General features: G+C 33.7%; 1 protein-coding gene across 2 annotated transcripts in view; it reads right to left on the reverse strand.

Annotated features, from left to right (window-relative positions):
* Positions 1–9,993: 9,993 nt before the first annotated feature.
* The window catches only part of LOC119828852 (dual specificity tyrosine-phosphorylation-regulated kinase 2), a 38,350-nt gene continuing 29,439 nt past the window's right edge, over positions 9,994–18,904 (reverse strand). The window contains exon 9 of one of the 2 annotated variants that reach the window (XM_038351145.1): positions 9,994–11,320. In XM_038351145.1, the coding sequence (XP_038207073.1) occupies positions 11,131–11,320 (190 nt within the window). In that variant the 3' untranslated portion in view covers positions 9,994–11,130. The remainder of the gene's footprint in view (positions 11,321–18,904) is intronic. The other variant, XM_038351153.1, reaches the window with a different exon arrangement.

An 18,904-nucleotide genomic window follows, 5' to 3' on the forward strand; every position in this document is an offset into this window, starting at 1 on the left:
CGTGTTGTGGTGTAAGGATGCACAGATTATGTAGTCATCATCATCAGCCCATACACCTTCCCACTGCTGGGACACAGGCCTCCTATGAGGGTTTGTGTAGTAAGGATGTATTATTAACCACTTTCCTATTGGGTCGTTGATAAACTAGAATAAGAAAAGGGTATGATCTATACTATAACATTATAAAGCTGAAGAGTTTGTTTGTTTGTTGGTTTGTTTGTTTGAACGCACACGCACACGATTTGAAAAATTATTTCAGTGTTAGATAGCCCAATTATTGAGGAAGGTTATAAGCTATAGGTACATGTACCACGGGCAAAGCCGGGGAGGACCGCTAGTAATTAAATATCCTAAATTTAAAATAAAATAAAATTTATTAGCAAGTAGACATATTAAATTTACAACAATGCTGTCTCCCGAACTAGGTTATTCTCCAGTATCTCAGAAGACCTTTAACTTCATACTCATAAGTACTCTCATATAAAGAGTAACACATTTTTACATGCCATCGTTTTCTTACGGCTGGTTAAATAAAATAAATACGGTATGAATTTCTTTCTAACAGAACACTGAACACCACTGACTACACTCTTACCTATGATAAATGCGAACGTTGTTAATTTATTGTATTTTTATTTTTAACTATACTACAAAGAAGCGCGTTAAATTTAACTAGTAGTGTTTGCTTATTTTTTTAATACTGAATACCTACTTTATTGTATACTTGTGTAGACACTATATAATAAAAACTGGACATCATTTCTTTCTTTTAAAAGAGCATTTATTTAACGTGGGAGTCGAGAACGCTTCGGCATGAATTGGGCCAGTTTACACCGGGATCACACGCTTCAGAATACTGGCGTGAAATAGTGGCATGCTACTGTGTCGCACGGTGAATTCCCAGTCCCAGTCCATTCCCTCCTTCCAGTTGTCAATCCGTTTTTTATCACTTACCTCTTAAAAGCGGACATCGCATTCGCAGAGGCTCTACCTGTACGAATGTTCAAGGGCGTGGTGGTTCTGGTGGTTCGCCTTTAGCGATTACACCGCTTACCATCAGGCGAACCACCAGCTCAGTTACCCGATATGACATAAAAAGAGCATTAAACTGACGTAACATTTAAATATAAACCTACCCTATAAGTCCTGAGAAATCTAGCTTTTTTTTTTATGTCATAGCGGGCAACTGAGCTGGTGGTTCGCCTGATGGTAAGCTATCACCACCGCCCATGAACATTCGCAAAGGTAGATCCTCTGCGAATGCGCTGCCCGCTTTTTTGGGGTAAGGGAAAAGGAATGGATTAACGACTGGAAAGAAGGAATGGAGTGGGACGGGTGAGGAAAAGGAAACGGGCCTCCGGCTCCCCCACTCACCGTACGAAACACAGTGGCATGCCACTATTTCACGCCGGTTTTCTGTGGGGGTGTGGTACTTCCCTGGTGCGAGCTGGCCCAATTCGTGCCGAAGCGTGCTCGACTCCCACAATAAAAAGCTTAAGCTGTAACCAGATAAGAACGAATGGAGTCGTAGAATGTAGCTAATATATATTTAGTCAATCAGATTGAGATACTAGCGTATGAAATCGCATAACAAGAGGGATCCAGTTTCGGCATTTCAAGCAAAGCTATGATTATCCACTTATATTAAGCGTGAAGCTACGATTACACATAAAACTTGTAACTACATTGAAGCAAAAAATTGCCGAGTTGTGCAAATATTCTCAATGCAATATTTATCGACATATTGGATAATCTCTATGTATATAACTCCTATCACAATGTTAGTTAACATACTCCTCCGACCGATTATAATGAAATGTTGTGTGTATATCGGGTAGGTTTGAGGTAGGTTAGGTCTATTTTTCATCAACAGCGATTGTCGGGACAGCTTGTGTATATGTAAAAAAAACTTATGCCTGATTATAACAACTTCAAATTATTTTATTGTCACCTATATTTAATTGCTGTAGCGATAAATTTATTAAGTATACATTCATTTTATAGTAACTGCGTTAGTCAAAGGAAGTTCCCGCGGTAAAAAATAATCTCCAAACTCAAAAATCATGTTAAAAAGTGGCGTCGCAACGAGACGAGAACACACAGAAACAAACACAGAAGAAACGGCAGGGAACTTGATAGATACTCTGATAAAAAGTAATTTTATACATAATATTGTATAAGTAACTATTTTTATTCTAATACTGCTACAACCAGCTCTTTCTTCGTGAATTATGGCATAGTAGCTGCGCCGCGTGGTTTCATCCGCGGACAAACCAATAGCAACAGCAAGTATTTAATATAGCTCTTATTCTGGTATAATTTTGTAATATTATAATTTTCATCAAAATCCATTCAGTAGTTTCTATCCATCCATACTTACAAACTTTCGCGTTTATAAGGCTCGTAGGATAACATGTATTAAATTGAATAATATTTCAAACTAACCATTCCATGGAAACGAACACTCTTCATAAAGATATAATAAATAATTAATTTTGACCCAAATTATGACGTAACCAATAAATTCATATTGCGCACACACTTGTATCTACAATTAAGCAGAACAACCTTTTAAGATAATAATTATTAATAGCATTAATATAACGATATTTTGCGCAAGTCGTTGGTCAATAAGTACAACTCGCTCCAACTTAAGCACATTCTCTCTGTAGCAACATATGATTTTACTTGCACACTATTTTCAGTTGCCCTGATAGGGTTGCCAGAACAGTATATATTTGTTATTTTAAGACAAGTCACAAATACTAAAGGCAAGTTTATGGATTCAGTCATAAAGTTCAACATTCATCTTAATTGTTAAATATCATAGAAAACCAAGTGAGGTTTCGTTGTGAGAAATATGATATAGTTGAAAAAAAAGATTATTCTAAGAGTTAAATTCAAAATTAATACTGTAAATGAACTTAAGAAACATATTGTTTTTATCATAATATCACTTTTTATTGCTTTTAATGTATGGTTAATATAAAAAAACCTTACGTATGTATTGTAAGTAAATATTCCTATTAAAAATATCATGTGGCAGCCCTAACTTCAAGTGCATTGTGATAAACAGTAAGCCACAAATTATTTTACTCTTCAGTAACACGATAATGACAAAACCGCGGGTTTCGCAAAGTTTCGTTGCAAAAAAAAAATTCAATCGAGAGTCGTATCGAATGAAGAAAAAATCAAATCGTCTTAATTGAGGAAATAGTGTTTTACGATCGCATAAAGATGTGATGATGCGTTGATTATGGAAATGAAAGTTTCGTAGATTTCCATGTTCGTGATGCGTGACATCACTTGTGATTATAAAACATCATCAGATGTTGATTGACGCAGTGTCAAATTAAAATTGCGAAAAATGGAATCCTGATCGTGTCATTAAAGTTAATTGTGATAGGTATTTATTGTATGGCCACTGACATATGATATAATACTGTATGTGTCTTTGAATTATGTATACAGGTTATTTAAGCGTATTTTATTGGGGACACTAGCATAGTATTGTCACAGATAACACATATCACAATAAAGGTATTATGTTATCTGTAGTTGAAAGTAAGCATATCTATACTTCGAAAGCTCAAATTATACGTTATTTTCAATAGTTGTACCACAAATAGTACTATAAAGTACTTGTACCATAAAAATAACAATGGCAATGCATCAATTCCAAACATTGAGAAATCGAAATCGTCAAGTATCATGATGCTATTTCAACGTAAAAACAAACGAATCACTGAACGATCCATTCAGATTCACTGACGTTTCGTACATGACTGTATTGTCTCAAGCAGAGTATAAAACGATAAAAAATATGTATTCACGTGTAATAATCGCATAAATCACTACAATTACGTTTCTATCCAGCACAGCGTGTGCAAAGTATCGGAAGAGCTATTTACATACAAATCAGAGGCAATATCGCTTAAGGTTGCTTATCAAAGAGGCGAGTAGACGCTTGTTTTTACTTGTTATATACGGTAATTTAGATGTGGTAGGATTGTACCATATTGCAATCGTGGAACGACTGGATTTTGATTCGGGGATTAAATATCATATTGTAGTTACTAATAAATTGGGGAAGTATACGACAGTCACTCTTAGATCGCTGCTTATACGACACTATTAATATTAAATTTTTGTTCCAGAATACATAGAATGTTTTCAAATTCCAATTCGTTTATATCAATGTATAAATATGTTGTTAAACAGTTTAAATGTGTATGACGTAATGGCAGCCATCTTAGAATTAAAATTTGTCATGGTGTATACTCGCTCTTCTTCTCATATTATATTAGGCAAGCCCTCATTCATAATTGTTTTCTTAAACATTAGGAAAACAATTTAGAATTTGTTAATATTATTTTAAAGCGTATTTCTGAAAAACCAGCTTCGTGTACACAAGGCGTAAATCGTCTCTCCGCCCATCAAATTGCATGGTAGCTGTTAATTGTGGCTAAGTCGGACAAATTCTTATTGCGTAAACTGTTAAAGTGCTTAATGTATAAATAAATGCAATTTAATCAAATGTATCTTTGTCGTAATAGGTTAATGACCTCGTTTATTTCATTTTAAAGATACGGTACGGTAATACAGAAGTAATAACTATTGACTAACTCTCTGTAATAGAAAGGTTCAAAAACTACATAAAATGATAACACAAGGATATTTCCTGGTATAGTATACCTAAATTTCTAAATTGAATTTGAGAGTCGAGCAGTTGAAACGAATTGGGCCAGCTGACACTGGGGTAGGTACCTTACCTCCACAGACGATCGGCGTCAGATTATAAAGGCTACCCTGTTTCGTGCAGTGGGGAAGCAGGCTAGCAGTTATCCTTTTCCTTACCCATTCCATTCCTAAATCTCATCTTCAGTCATTTCCTTATCCCTAATTCTTTTAAAAGCGGGAGACGCGTTTCCCCTGCAAATATTTATGGGCGGTGATGATACAATCAGACGAACCACAAACTAATAAATTAAAATATAATTTATTTCATTTAATTAAAAATCCGTACTTAATATTTTATTTTCCACAATCTAATTCGACCACACTTCATTTTTGTTTGTTTGATCTGTTTTTATGATATTTTCAGAATCTCAACAAATATCACTTACATAGTTATCTATAATTTTCTACCCAACAGGTATCTAATAAGTGGAACAGGCTACCAGAGAGTGTAATAATGGCACCCACGTTGAATAGTTTTAAAAAATAAATTGGATGAACTGAATGTTTACTTCAAAACATAAAATACACACGCATCAGAATTTTTGCTGCTAGTGTGCTTAAATAAAATAATAATATAAAGCAGGTTTTGTATCGTCATCCGCATTCACTAGTAGCGCAGTTATTCTGAATATTACATAATAAAAGATAGACTATAGTTTCGTCACATTGTATGCAAATGGTCATATAGTTTGGCCGTATTCCTTAATAACACAAATCACAATTTTTAACTCTATTCTCAATGAGATAAAACACATTTTCCTGTTAGCCAATTACGATCTGTACTTGTCTAGGCTCATAGAAATGTATGGGAAAATGTTGTGTATCTTAAATCTTTAATGCCGGCTTTTTGCTGTATCTAATCTGATGAAACGTAATGGTTTCACATCAACAGCATCTTGGGACTATTTTTAGAAAAATGCGTAATCGTGAAAGCTTTGAAGATTTTGTCACATTGTCATATTGAAAACCTAAAACATTAATAAACTTAGTTAAAAATTATACGATAAAAAGCACACTTTAATTATAGAATCAACTAAATTATTTCACTAATTAATAATTAAAAACTACTCATAAACAAAGTAAAGAAGTCGGTTAATTACAAATCATAAAGAATTAAATAATTATTTAGTAATTTTTGCATACAATAAACAGAAATGTCAAACACTTTACTTTTTATTTTAAAATCAGTCTAGTAGTTCTTGAGATCATCGCGTTCAACCAAGTAATCGAAAAATCTTTAGCTCTACATGTACATTATTAGTATAGACTAGCCGCTTCAACCGGGGATTTCAACCGGGTTGACCTGGAATACCAACAAATATTACAGTTGTTACTCAAACAAAAAAATATGAGAAATAACTCTTTATTTTTTCCTAAATAATTACTGCAATAAACCTTCGAACTAATTCATTTATTAGCTCGGAGGTCTGCATACTTCTTAATAAAAGGGTTTATAAATAAGAAAAGAAACTCGATTTGAAGAATTTTATTATCCATCAACGAAACTTTTACAATGATATTCGTACATTTGATACAACCATCACCTCTAACTAAATCTATAGTCGAAGATAGAGATAATGACGTCACAAAGGCGGGTGAAACTCACTAAAAAAAACCTATAACTTTTTGGAAATTTACATTTTATAATTATTTATATATTAAACTTAAGTAAGTTAAAATATATATCACATAGAATCATGCGCATTATCTTCTATTCCTTTAATAAAAAACGCATTTTTAATATGGCATTGAACACATAATACATAATAAATTTCCTGATATTTATTATGCATTAGAAGCGAAAATTATGTGGTAATTTTAAAAGCACCCGCCTCTATGACTGTAGCATTAAAATTTCGAAATGTTACTCAAACAATATGTTTCAAGCGTAAAGCCTATTATTGTCGTTTGGCAAAAGCTTTTTAAGCGATTAAATTAAGGTTAGTTTATATTGTCGAAACAGAATTTGTACATTTAATCTACCATAACGATATTTCCAATACCAAGCTTAGCCACTATTCCATAAAGGATTATATCTTTCGTACTGCTAGATTCTATATATTTCTTAGTACTTGTTTTTTCTCTATGACACCCCTGATCCGAACAAGAAAATACTTCATGCTTAATATTAAGATCGTGACGTTAGACTTGGCTGTACGCAATAAATCCTTCGTCCCTCTAAAACAAAACTTCAAACGAAGAATTCGAATTTTAAAGCTCGAACACGTTCATATTTTGTGAAACAAAATAAATGTAGCATTAGTGATATAATATTTCGTAAGAGCGGAGGCCACCGCTCCCTTTGGTAAACGTTGACAATTGAAAGTAGCCTGGCTGGTCCCCAGTTTGAGTAACATTTCTACACACCCACTAACCGACTAGGTACACACCAAGGACAATAAAATGCACTTCGCGCCATTTTGGAAAATCATATCGACGCCACAGATAACGAAAGAATTCTCGTGACGTTTAACAGACTATAAACAAATTGTTTTGACGTCTACAACGTGCGAAGATAGGTTTTGACATTTGAATTTTAAATGGTGTGAAAAATTGCTTCGTTCTGCCATCACCATAAATATAATAATAAAGATAGCATTAACTCTGATCAAGATGAGTGTTATACAATGATAGCATTGACCTGTCTTTCCCAATTAACAGATGAAAATCTTTTGAAATTCTTCACGCGAAGATTGATTGCAACTTTTTCATGTATATTGTTTAATATAGAGGTAATTTTAGTTAAAGGTTTACAATCAGATGTGTTTTGTGATTCACCAATATATTAACAAAGTTTCCAAATTTCGGCTTCGCCTATACTTTACCGAAAAATATATTTTAACACTCAATTAACATTTACACTTAAATATTGAAGATATGACATTTTATCCTAAATGTATAAGGAAAGTATGAAGATATTAGGTTAAAGCCTAAGTTTGTTCTACAATAATAAATCTACTTGTTCCTTACACTGAAAAGATTGATATGAAGCTCATTATCAATGCTTATCAGTATTTTACATCGATTTAATCACACTTAACTGTGTACTTATAACATTAGTTAATTATTAATCTGTAAAAATTCTAACCATTTCGATAGAATTGAAATAATTTGAAAATTTTGCATGAAACAAAACAGCTAATTCAGAAATTATGTTAAATAAGAGCAAAATTTTTCAATTCATTCGATAACATGATATTGTTACCACATAACAAAATTATAAAATCATAAAATAACGCAAGTGCGCAACTTTATCATAAATACACAAAGTACACCAACGTGAATCAATTTAAATAAATTTCCTAAATTATCTACTAATTTCGCTGTGAACGAAAACTTTACCAACATTGATACTATGTTTCTTTTATTACTAACATTTATTAACTACATATCACACAGAACACCCTAAACGTATTTACAATCATAAATTAATAGCTACCTATCCAAAATTAATGAAATAAAATTAGGCAATTAAAACAAAATCAGTCTCCGTTTGGCACTTTATAAAATAATGTAACATTAATGAAAATTAGCACGTACTATTTGTATTAATTTTAGCTAAAATGGATTCGAAAGCTAACCAACTAACGTGAAAAAAAATTCGCTACAACGATTCGTTATCAATTAATAAACGGTTTTTAACATTTTTCTAATTTGACACTGATTCTGTCAGTGTCAAATTAGAAAAAAGTCGAACGCTTAATGCCATAACAAAAAAAAACTATAATGACGTTACATATGACTGAACGTTAATAACGCCGTAAAACTATCTTATACTTTCTCTAACAAGATTTGTAATACTTATTCATATTAAGGTGGATGATCCAGTCTAGTTTACATAACGCAAAGCTAGATTCTGCAATGTGTATAATAACTAGCGCGGAACAGATCGACTGCCCTATACATTTCAAAGATGACCGATAACTGCATGCATAATAATTCATTGCTACAATTTTTATTCTTTTTTTATCTGTGTTGCAGCTGAATATAGGTTTTTTTTTTGTACTGGCCCTAATTAAATTAAATATTAATAAGCGCGTGACTCAGGCACACAGAAATTCCTTGGGATACGGAATAAAAAAATTGTGTTTGACGCATTTTACCAAGCATTTTCCAGTCAGTAACGCTTTTAAGGAATCGGTATATAAAAAAATACCCAAAGGTATTTTGAGAAATTACTGGTTCCAAAAAAGTGTATGCCGATTTCAAATAATCTTTTTCAAACTGTTATAATTGGTAATATACCATCATAATGTTTTGATTGAGAACAATAATAAGCTATGGTCGGTTATGCCCCATTAAATACAAAACGCTTAATACATTGACTATATCATGTCACTCCACATTAGGCCACATTTACACTATTCTACACGTGACTTTTAAAGCTACTTCCAAATAAATAGCAAAATTTCATCACTCTTTTCTATAAAAAAGGTTATCGACGTCCCTGGGGGGAGGTACAATTAAAATTCTAGAATGGGACCAATTGATAACACTTATATCCGATAGGAAATAGTATTTCCGAGGGGATAAAGAAATTTCCTATTGAATCTTTTTTGTTTGATAAAACACAATAAGAATTATATCAATCGGTTAACAAACCTCACGGAGATATCAAGTAACAGACGCAAAAAAATGAGGATAATCTCATCCGATTATGGGACGTCGATTGAAAACACGAATTAAACTAAATAGTTAATTTCGTTATATTTTCTTTAAAAAAACTAAAACCAATGATTATATTCAAAAAACTTCGATTGAAACGTATGCAAATTATTAATAGATTTAACTATTATGCAAATTATTAAAAATATTAATAGAAATTAACGATTTTTAAACGGATTTTAAACGCGATTTATTTATTATATTATTAACCCGACGTTTCGAACACTTTACAGCGAGCGTGGTCACGGGGAGACTCCCGGTGACCACGCTCATAATGTAATGAATTAATCGCGTTTAAAATCCGTTTAAAAGTCCTTAATTTCTAAATGTATAATATTCGCGTAAAATCAAACACAAGGGAATACTACGTTTGCAAATTATTCATATAACGACTAAATTAAAATGTGACAAAACAATTTTATGAAAATTATATCGTTAAGTCATCATCGTTACACCACGTTACCTAAGTAATGAACTCTGAGAACATTCATTATTTTAAATTTGCTTTATATATCTGCTTCCTGCGAAGACTTTTCGTGGACAGTAAATAATTTCCAACGTATGAGATAATAAAACTAAAAGCGTTATAAAAGTATAACATTTTAATAATGTGATAGTTCCGCAGCCTGTATAACTAAATGGTTCAAATCATTTTTTAAGTCCTCTTTGGTTGAACAAAGACGTCAGATTGTCGTTTGATTTGATGTTTTGAAAACTTTGCGATGACTAGAGGAAAGCTAATCGAGTCTAGAACGTTTGAAAAAGTGAAAATCTATCAGACATGAAATCTAAACAGAACCTATGCCTACCTATGGTTACAAGAGCTTGGTACAGATGGTTACCGAGACGTCTTAAAGCAGTACTAATTCCAGAGTAGGAATGGTCCCTTACAACCTATGTCTTTTCCCACACTGAAAATAGGACTGCTTTAAGACGTCATGTAAACCTCCCGGGGAACACAAAACTATTGGACAGAACTTCCTTCTTTTTTGAATAGTTTGTAGAAAATATGTAGAAAGCTCCGTCCCACTATTGAGTTACATAGTCAAGTCTTTCAAAGCAATTTTAGGACATCCTCTGAGCTCTCCATACTAAGAAATTATCTTAGGATTTAAAAATTCCAAAAAGAGGAGTTACTGAAAACATTTAGGCTATTGGACAGAATTTGTATCATAAATGTTGCTGTTCAGATCTTATACGTGATAAAAAAACTAATTAAGCATCTTCTACAGTTCTGTTGATATCATATCACGCGCGCAATATTTGCACTTTCAGAATTATACTGTAAGGAGGAGATTGAGACTGAAATTCAATGCAACACTGTTGGACAGAATCCTGTTCTAATTAACATGGTTTGTTCTATTAGATATTAAATAAGTTTTATAATAAAGACAGTCCTGTGGATGCCACACGTCCTCACCTGTGGATAGTACTGAAAAGATGAGATTGAAAACTATTGGACAGAATCCTGCTCCGATGTTCGGTTACATAGCTGTTCTATAATCGACCTAAGCCCATTGTAATAAAGACTAGTTGCGCGTGTCCAAACTTTGCAACAGCCCCTGAAGATTGATACTGTAAACATAGCATTTTCACATACAAACCTATTGGGCAGAATCCTGCTCCAATCTGTTACATAGACATTCTAAGAGAGACCTTATGCGATTACAATAAAGGCTAATTGCGCGTGTGCGGCACCGGTCCCGTGGAGCCCCCGCGGTCCGGTCACGCGCGGCCGAGCATCGCGGCAACGTCGCCCGCGGACTGCGAGTGCAGCAGCGCGGCGCGCGCGGCGCGCGGCGGCGGCAGGCGCGGCAACGCCGCCGGCGCCAGCCCGGGCGACGCGAGCGGGCACCCCGTCACGAACTCGTGCCGGGACGCCTCCGTGGGCGTGATGCGCCGCTTTGGGTCCCATCTGGAATGACAGGGCTTCTGAGCAACACCATTATCATCATTAGTACACATTTGTCTCCTAGAGAAACAAATTTCGAATTTTATGTCTTAAATTAACTTCTTATAAGACGCCTAAATTTCCTTAGGTTAACCATTAAATCCATAATCTAAAAGACCGATAACGTAATTCATAATGTACTGAATACGACAAGGATTGCTGACTAAACTTATACATATATTCAAAATATTAAAAATATTTTGAATTTGTGATTCTAACATAAATTAGCAAAAGATAAATTTATAAGCAATTATGAGTTTTTAATTAATAAACAAACCTACAATTTTTTCTACACCATAGTTATTACTAAGAATGTATGTTGGTATATCAATTATCCCACATATTTTATAAGAAAAAGCTGTTAAAATTACAGACCATTCTCAATACAAAATTGCACGTGTTAAACTACAACTGCACATAACAACTAGCTTTCCGCCCGCGGCTTCGCCCGCCCGCTTTAAGAAAATAAACATTTTTATGTAACATGCCATACTTTTAATCTATTTAAATTTACAACTCTAGCCTCCTGCTTTAGCCTCCTAACTATTGGCAGAAACAAAAATGATACCATAAACCCGCTCCGCGACGTGAATGATAAATAAACAAACATAATTTCGAATTTATACTATAGTATGGACACCGTAAAGTCAACAAGATACTTTTTATAAATTAATATCATTCCATTAATTAAATATATTTCTTGTCCCTGCATAAGTCATTGCTATACAAGTATTTTTAAAAGGCTTTAAGTTTATACCTTCGTTCTAATAAATAATCTAGTATTAAGATCCGGTGATCGTAAAGTTTACGAACTAAGATTATATTAATGAGATTTAACGATGACTTGAAATAATATTGAACATTAATACGTTTAGTATTTAATGTTTGTATTAGCAGCTAGTTTAGAATTAGAGAGGTGGATTGAATTGGCTCATGTTGAATCAAGATTCTCAAATAATGTGCATTCCATAAGAACTAAGATAAAGCTGATCATCTAGATATGCCTGATATTCAATAAATATACCTTATCAAATTATAATTTGTATATAACTCTCGAATAACCATTGGGTCAAACTATTATTCTGTCATGATATTGATTGTGATATTTCTCTAAATCCAAAGGATAAGGAATTTCATATCGAATACTACGACCTTTTACATCCTACTAATATTTTAAATGCGAAAATTTGTAAGGATGTGTGTGTGTGTTTGTTACTCTGTCACCTATAAACTACTGAACCGATTGCAATTAAATTTGGTACATAGACAACTGAACAACTGGATTAACATATAGGCAACTTTTTATCCCGATATTTCTACGAGATACGGACTTACGCGGGTGAAACCGCGGGGCGCAGCTAGTGGTATATATAAGTATTCGTATCTTTATTATTTATGAAACGAATCGTTTCAAGGTATTTTATTTGGAATTCAACAAAAGCTATGATATCATTGGGACTGTTTCGTTAGTTGGAAACCCGTTTATGGCAAATATAAAATTAACTATACTGAACACTGAAATCTAGACCAAGGCAAAACTGGCTGTTGCCCTCTGTGGAATTATGTAGACTTATCTAGACTAACTTTAATATTTATTAATATTTGCTAGTTGATTTACTCACATTCGTAATGGGATAAAAACTTTAACTTTTTTGCTAACACGGTACAATTAAAGAACTTATGTTTTTAAATTCCAACCTCTGCATCCGGTGGATGGCAAAAGCAATGAATTAAGATCTCCTGCGGCATTTAGAGCTGGTTTGTTTTTTGGAGTCGCGACACCGCCACTGAATATAGCACGACAGAAATATTGAAGGTAAGTCGATGCTGCATTCTGGGCAGTTGAAGTCCGTCATAACCTAATAATATAATGGTCTTCGCGGGTCCTATGTTTTTATTGTATTCTACACTTTAATAAGGAATATGTTTTTAAAGTGATGCGTAGTGTCCAATAGTAAGTATTCAAATTTGGCCTCACTTAGATGATATTTCAAGGAAAAAAAATGGCTAAGTTTACCCCTTATAGACTTATCTAAGCTTGTGAATATTTGTTGAATCTTAGCATTTTCTTGTATTTAATTGTTGAATCTTATTACATTGTTAGAGGTCACTAGGGTTTACTACACTTCAACTTATTTATTAATAAATTAGCCAGAAGCTGCAATGTCCAGGGCAGAAAATTTAGAATGGATGCAGCTGATGATAACATCAATTAAAACTCATCAATCAATATCTTTACTCCTGCTATTGCTGCATATATCAGAAGGTAAATGTGACAAAAGTTGTAGGGTCCATAATACTAATATTAAATACGTAGTAACTGGATATATTTAAAAAGTTCACATGATAAACATACAAATTCAGTTCTCAAGTAAAAATGATATCAACACTTCTCAATTGCAAAGCTCTACAACATAATTTTACTTCAATTTACAAAATAAACGCAATACAGTTACTGGGCTAGCATAAACCAGTTGGCCTAGTTACGCGTATGAATAGTGAATCAAATAAATGCCTTTCAGACTGGACCTAGGACTGTGTAATAACTCAGAAGAGGAATATTTGCGACTAAATTCCGATTTCAAAATGGCCATCTGTTATTTAAATTTGGACGTCTTTTTCTTTACAGTTACAGCCAGTTGCGAAACTTGTGGATATTAAGCTTATCTATTAGTCAAAGGAACAGCTAATGTATGGAATTGATATCAAAAGTGTTAAATAGCCAACTAACTGTATCAGAAAATCCTGAAAATATACTACTATAGGTCTATATGTACTACTATAGGACTATAGGTCATTTTCAGAATTTACATGATTTTGATCAATACCAGACTATAAGTCTGGCAAAACACAGTAATTGATCTTTTACATTTGTAGCTATACAAAAATGATTATTGGCACAGATGAGGTATGTTATGTATCCCAACTAAGTAAAGTGGTATTCTAATGTAATATGTAACTTACGAATTATGGAAGTTATATCACATACGATTAATCTGTTATGCGCATGTAATTTCCACTTAAAGGGATTGCAGGAAAGAAAGTAGAAGGAATTGAAACTTTGGTCATCAACCATATAGGGCTACCAATTAAAGTTGATACATTTCCGTAGTAATATTATGTAAACTGTATCTATTTTAAGAACACTGTTCTCTAAGGGACATTTAGACGTTGATAGATTATCCGGCATTGAATAATATAATAACATGCTAGAGTAAAATTTCGATGTTGTTTTTAATTTACAAAATAGAAGTTCGCTTGGCACGCTTTGAAGCAATGTTTGGTGGTTTTTAGCCGAAAATAAAAAGTGTCTTTAGGGTGTTTGTTAGGGTTCCGTCTTTTTTTTTATGTCATAGCGGGCAACTGAGAAGGTGGTTCGCCTAATGGTAAGCAATCAGCACCGCCCATGAACATTCGCAAAGGTAGGGCCTCTGCAAATGCGCTGCCCGCTTTTTTTGGGGTAAGGGAAAAGGAATGGAAAGAAGGAATGGACTGAGACGGGTGCGGAAAAGGAAACGGGCCTCCGGCTCCCCCACTCACCGTATGAAACACAGTGGCATGCCACTATTTCACGCCGGTTTTCTGTGGGGATGTGGTACTTCCCCGGTGCGAGCTGGCCCAATTCGTGCCGAAGCGTGCTCGACTCCCACAATAACCGTACCGATTCCGTACCGATGGGTTATAATTTTTTGCAGGCCCTTTAGCTCATGACTGATGCAGCTCAGACTCTTAATCTCTATCAGGCAGAAGCAAGGATTGTAACAAATTAAAAGGAAATTTGGGTACATTTTTCACGAAGTAGACTTTTGGTTTAAAAGTTATCATTTTCGTTTCGATTTTTCTCGCATCTTTATCGACCAATTTGCAATGATTACACTGGGATAAAACAATATCATTCATAATTCGTTTATCTACATTAACTCTGTGCGTGTTACGTCACAGTAACCTTTCACTGCGTGCGCGGATCGCGCTGTCGCTTTTTGCAACATAACACTGTGGGAAAAATATGCTAATTATTTGAACTGCGCGAAATAGCGTTTAGTGTTATCTGTTTGTTTGGAAAGTTGTTGCGATGTTGTGATTGATAATTATGATAAGAGTGCTCACACTAATGTTTCATAATACTTTTCTTGATATGGGATTTGTAATAATAATAATAGATGTCCCAGAACACATTAAATTCTCTAAAGGGCCTCTGCGTGTTGGATCTGTGTCCCCACGTAAGCCTTCCAAAAGACCGAGTGCTTTCCTTCTGGAGGTACCCGAGTATTATGGAGAGATACACATAATAGATGTAATAGTTTAATTTTTAGTTTTATAGCATTGAAATGCTTTATAAATGAGAAATTTTGAAAGAATAGAAAAAATTCGATCACGAGGCAGGATTCGAATCTGCGTTTCTTGCCTGCGTTTACTGTGGCGGGATCACGGGTGGCCGAGAGGCTAGGCGTTGCTACGGTTAGGCAAGAAACGTAGGTTCGAATCCTGCCTCGTGATCGAATTTTTTCTATTCTTTCAAAATTTCTCAGATATAATAGTTTACAAAGATAACTGTTGTGTTCGAAACGTTTTAAGAATTCATTTAATGTAAGCATAAATTTTAAATATGTAAACAAAATATAGAACATATCGCACTTCCACAGTGCAGTTGTCACAGACAATAGCTGTACCGTAGCGGAAGCAGGCGGAAACCTACTTGAAAAACACATCCGTTAATTCGTCAATAGACATTAGGCGCGACCAAACCGGCGCATGGCTCTCAGAAAAGGTGCCTCGTAACAAAGGAACAAGTTGAATTAACAAGTCTGGTACTTTCACCACTCTCGATCATAAAATGGCTGCAGGGCAAACGAGTCTATACATATTTATACAAACCGTGTAATATTGGGATGACAAAGTATAATAGACTAGCTGTTCGCCCGGGCTTCGCCTTTCCAATGTTTCATTAGCATGTGTAGAATAGTATCGTTGATCTTATTAAAAAGATGCAGCACCTACATTAATTTGATTGCTAGCTCTAGCTAGCCAGGCCGTAGCAAGGGACACGCGCGTTAACAAGATAAAAGTAACTTAAAGTAAGTTTTTCTGAGCAGAATTTTGAAATACCACCTCAATTCTTGAAGTGATCTTTCTATAAGATGATCTTTCTATAAAAATATTCGTTTTCTATCGAAAACGAAGAACTATAAATTTAAAGGTTACGAAAAATCGTTTTCAACACCCAGAAATCGAACCGGCTAAAAACTGTTAAGATTACACCCTATGTTTTTGTTGCATCGACCATTAGGATCAAACATAAGGATAAAATCTCTCTGTATGAATAAAATGAAAGAAAAATCGAAGAGTTTTCTTCAGGAACATCGAACTCTAATTTTTTTTCCCTTTTCCCTTTTACTATATATCGTATATAATCACATATCAAAAAAAAATTGAATTCACACATATATTCAACCGGTTCTATTATAACAATTAAATAAAGAAAGCTATTATTGTATAACTACGCAAACTATCAATTAAACAACGAATATTAACGCGCGTGGGATTCACAATTACGCCCTAAGTGAGAACAAACAAACCATTCACATTTTTCCGTGTATTTTACACGCACGATTTGACATTGGGTCTGTCAAAAATCAGAATTATACACGGCCTATTTAAAAGCATAAATGTAACTTCAAATATTTTCTCTTAGAAATCATTAAACATTGCCTTCAATTCTACCATTATAGATCTGTTTTCTTATTATATTATGTTGATTAATCATATAAACTAATACCGATGCTATTTGGCAAGCAAATTGCAGTGATATCGTTTAATTTTAATATATACATTTAATATTTGTATACAGAGAAAAACCATGTGTGAATCGATTTTAGAACAAATTTTCAAATGGCTAAATTTAAGTTTCATTTTAAAATCTTTTTTTGCTATGATTTATTCTAAGGACTAGACTAGACTTGTTAAATACAGTTAGGTGAATGAAGTTCACAATATGAGCATAGGAAAGTGTTGATATAATTATCGTTACGGTGTTTAACTAAATACAAAACGTATTATGTCTAGATGTAATTGAGTCTAGCACTAGAGTGTTGACTTGTGAATAACTTTATCTAGTCAGTTTTTTTACAATTACAATACATTGAAGATATTTTAGTTTTCTTACACCAACTTGTTAAAACAAACAGCGTCTTTCATATTAAGATATTTATGTATTTTGTGTTGTGGTAAGTACACAATCCACAGAATTCACTTGTCCATGTCGTTGAAATATTAACAAAATTAACTTAAACAAACATTATTCATTTTATATCGCCCAATTAAGTTGATTGATTGGTAGAAATCAGAGTATCTTAGAGAAATTTCAAAAAATGTCATGTTCTTTCGATTTTTTAATGGATTTAAATTTCTCGAAATTATTGTATTATCTAATACAAAGTATCAAACACTAATCGAATATCAGCTGATATTAACATAAAAAAGCTGTTACGTAAAAAGGAAATCCGATCACTTGTATATCCCATATATCTTGATTAGTTTTTATTTAAATTAATAACAATAATGCCATTCAAATTCACGTTAAATCACGAATATGTTAAGCGGTCAGTGATTCGTGTTTAATTTATACGATATTTATTTGAAAGTGAGGCTGATGTGATTTTTAAGATTCTGAATAAATAACAGATTTGAAATAAATTATGTTTCTTTCAATCTTGATGGAAAGCGGTTTGACAGATTGGGAAGTAGTGGTCTCGAAAAAAAAATCGGTCAATTTCGAGTGAGACTAAGTAAGGTGCCATTTAGAGCACAAATAAGTCAAAGAGCAATAAAATAACAAAAAAAAAATGGTCATCCATCCATTTATGACTACCATCCGTACCTTAACCTTGATTTTATACAATATTGTTTTTATAGGGAAAACAGAAATACATCATCTCTGAAAATTTGCCTGGTGATAGACGGACGGAAAGACAAACAGACACGGTAGAAAACTTTTAATTTCCACTTTTATTCATATCGTACCACTGATCCAGCACTGCTATATCTCATACGATATTAAAAATATTATAAATAAAAGTTCAGTATTTTTTTGTTTCAGTTTTAAATATAAAAAAGCTTTCGATATGATAACATACGTAGGACTCTGAACTCTATAGGTATGCAGTATGCATAGTAATTAGTAAATACCTCCTGGTATTATAAGGTTTAATATCGTCCACGAAAAATATGTAAAAATCCTACTAATATTATAAATGCGAAACTTTGTAAGGATGTGTGTGTCAGTTGCTCTTTCACGCAAAAACTACTAAAACGATAGCAATGAAATTTGGTACATAGACAGCTGGACAACTGGAATAACATATAGGCAACTTTTTATCCCGATATTCCTACGGGATACGGACTTACGCGGATGAGACCGCGGGGCGCAGCCAGTTTTATTATAATCCTCTGCTAGCGAAGAGAGACCACATTTACTCCGCAACCGGAAAATCGAGACCAATTCACTCACTCACTAATGTTAACTTGAAAAATCATTCCAATCCTCAAGTT

The sequence above is a fragment of the Zerene cesonia genome, chromosome 1 (assembly GCF_012273895.1).
Source record: "Zerene cesonia ecotype Mississippi chromosome 1, Zerene_cesonia_1.1, whole genome shotgun sequence".
In the NCBI taxonomy this organism is placed as follows: domain Eukaryota; kingdom Metazoa; phylum Arthropoda; class Insecta; order Lepidoptera; family Pieridae; genus Zerene; species Zerene cesonia.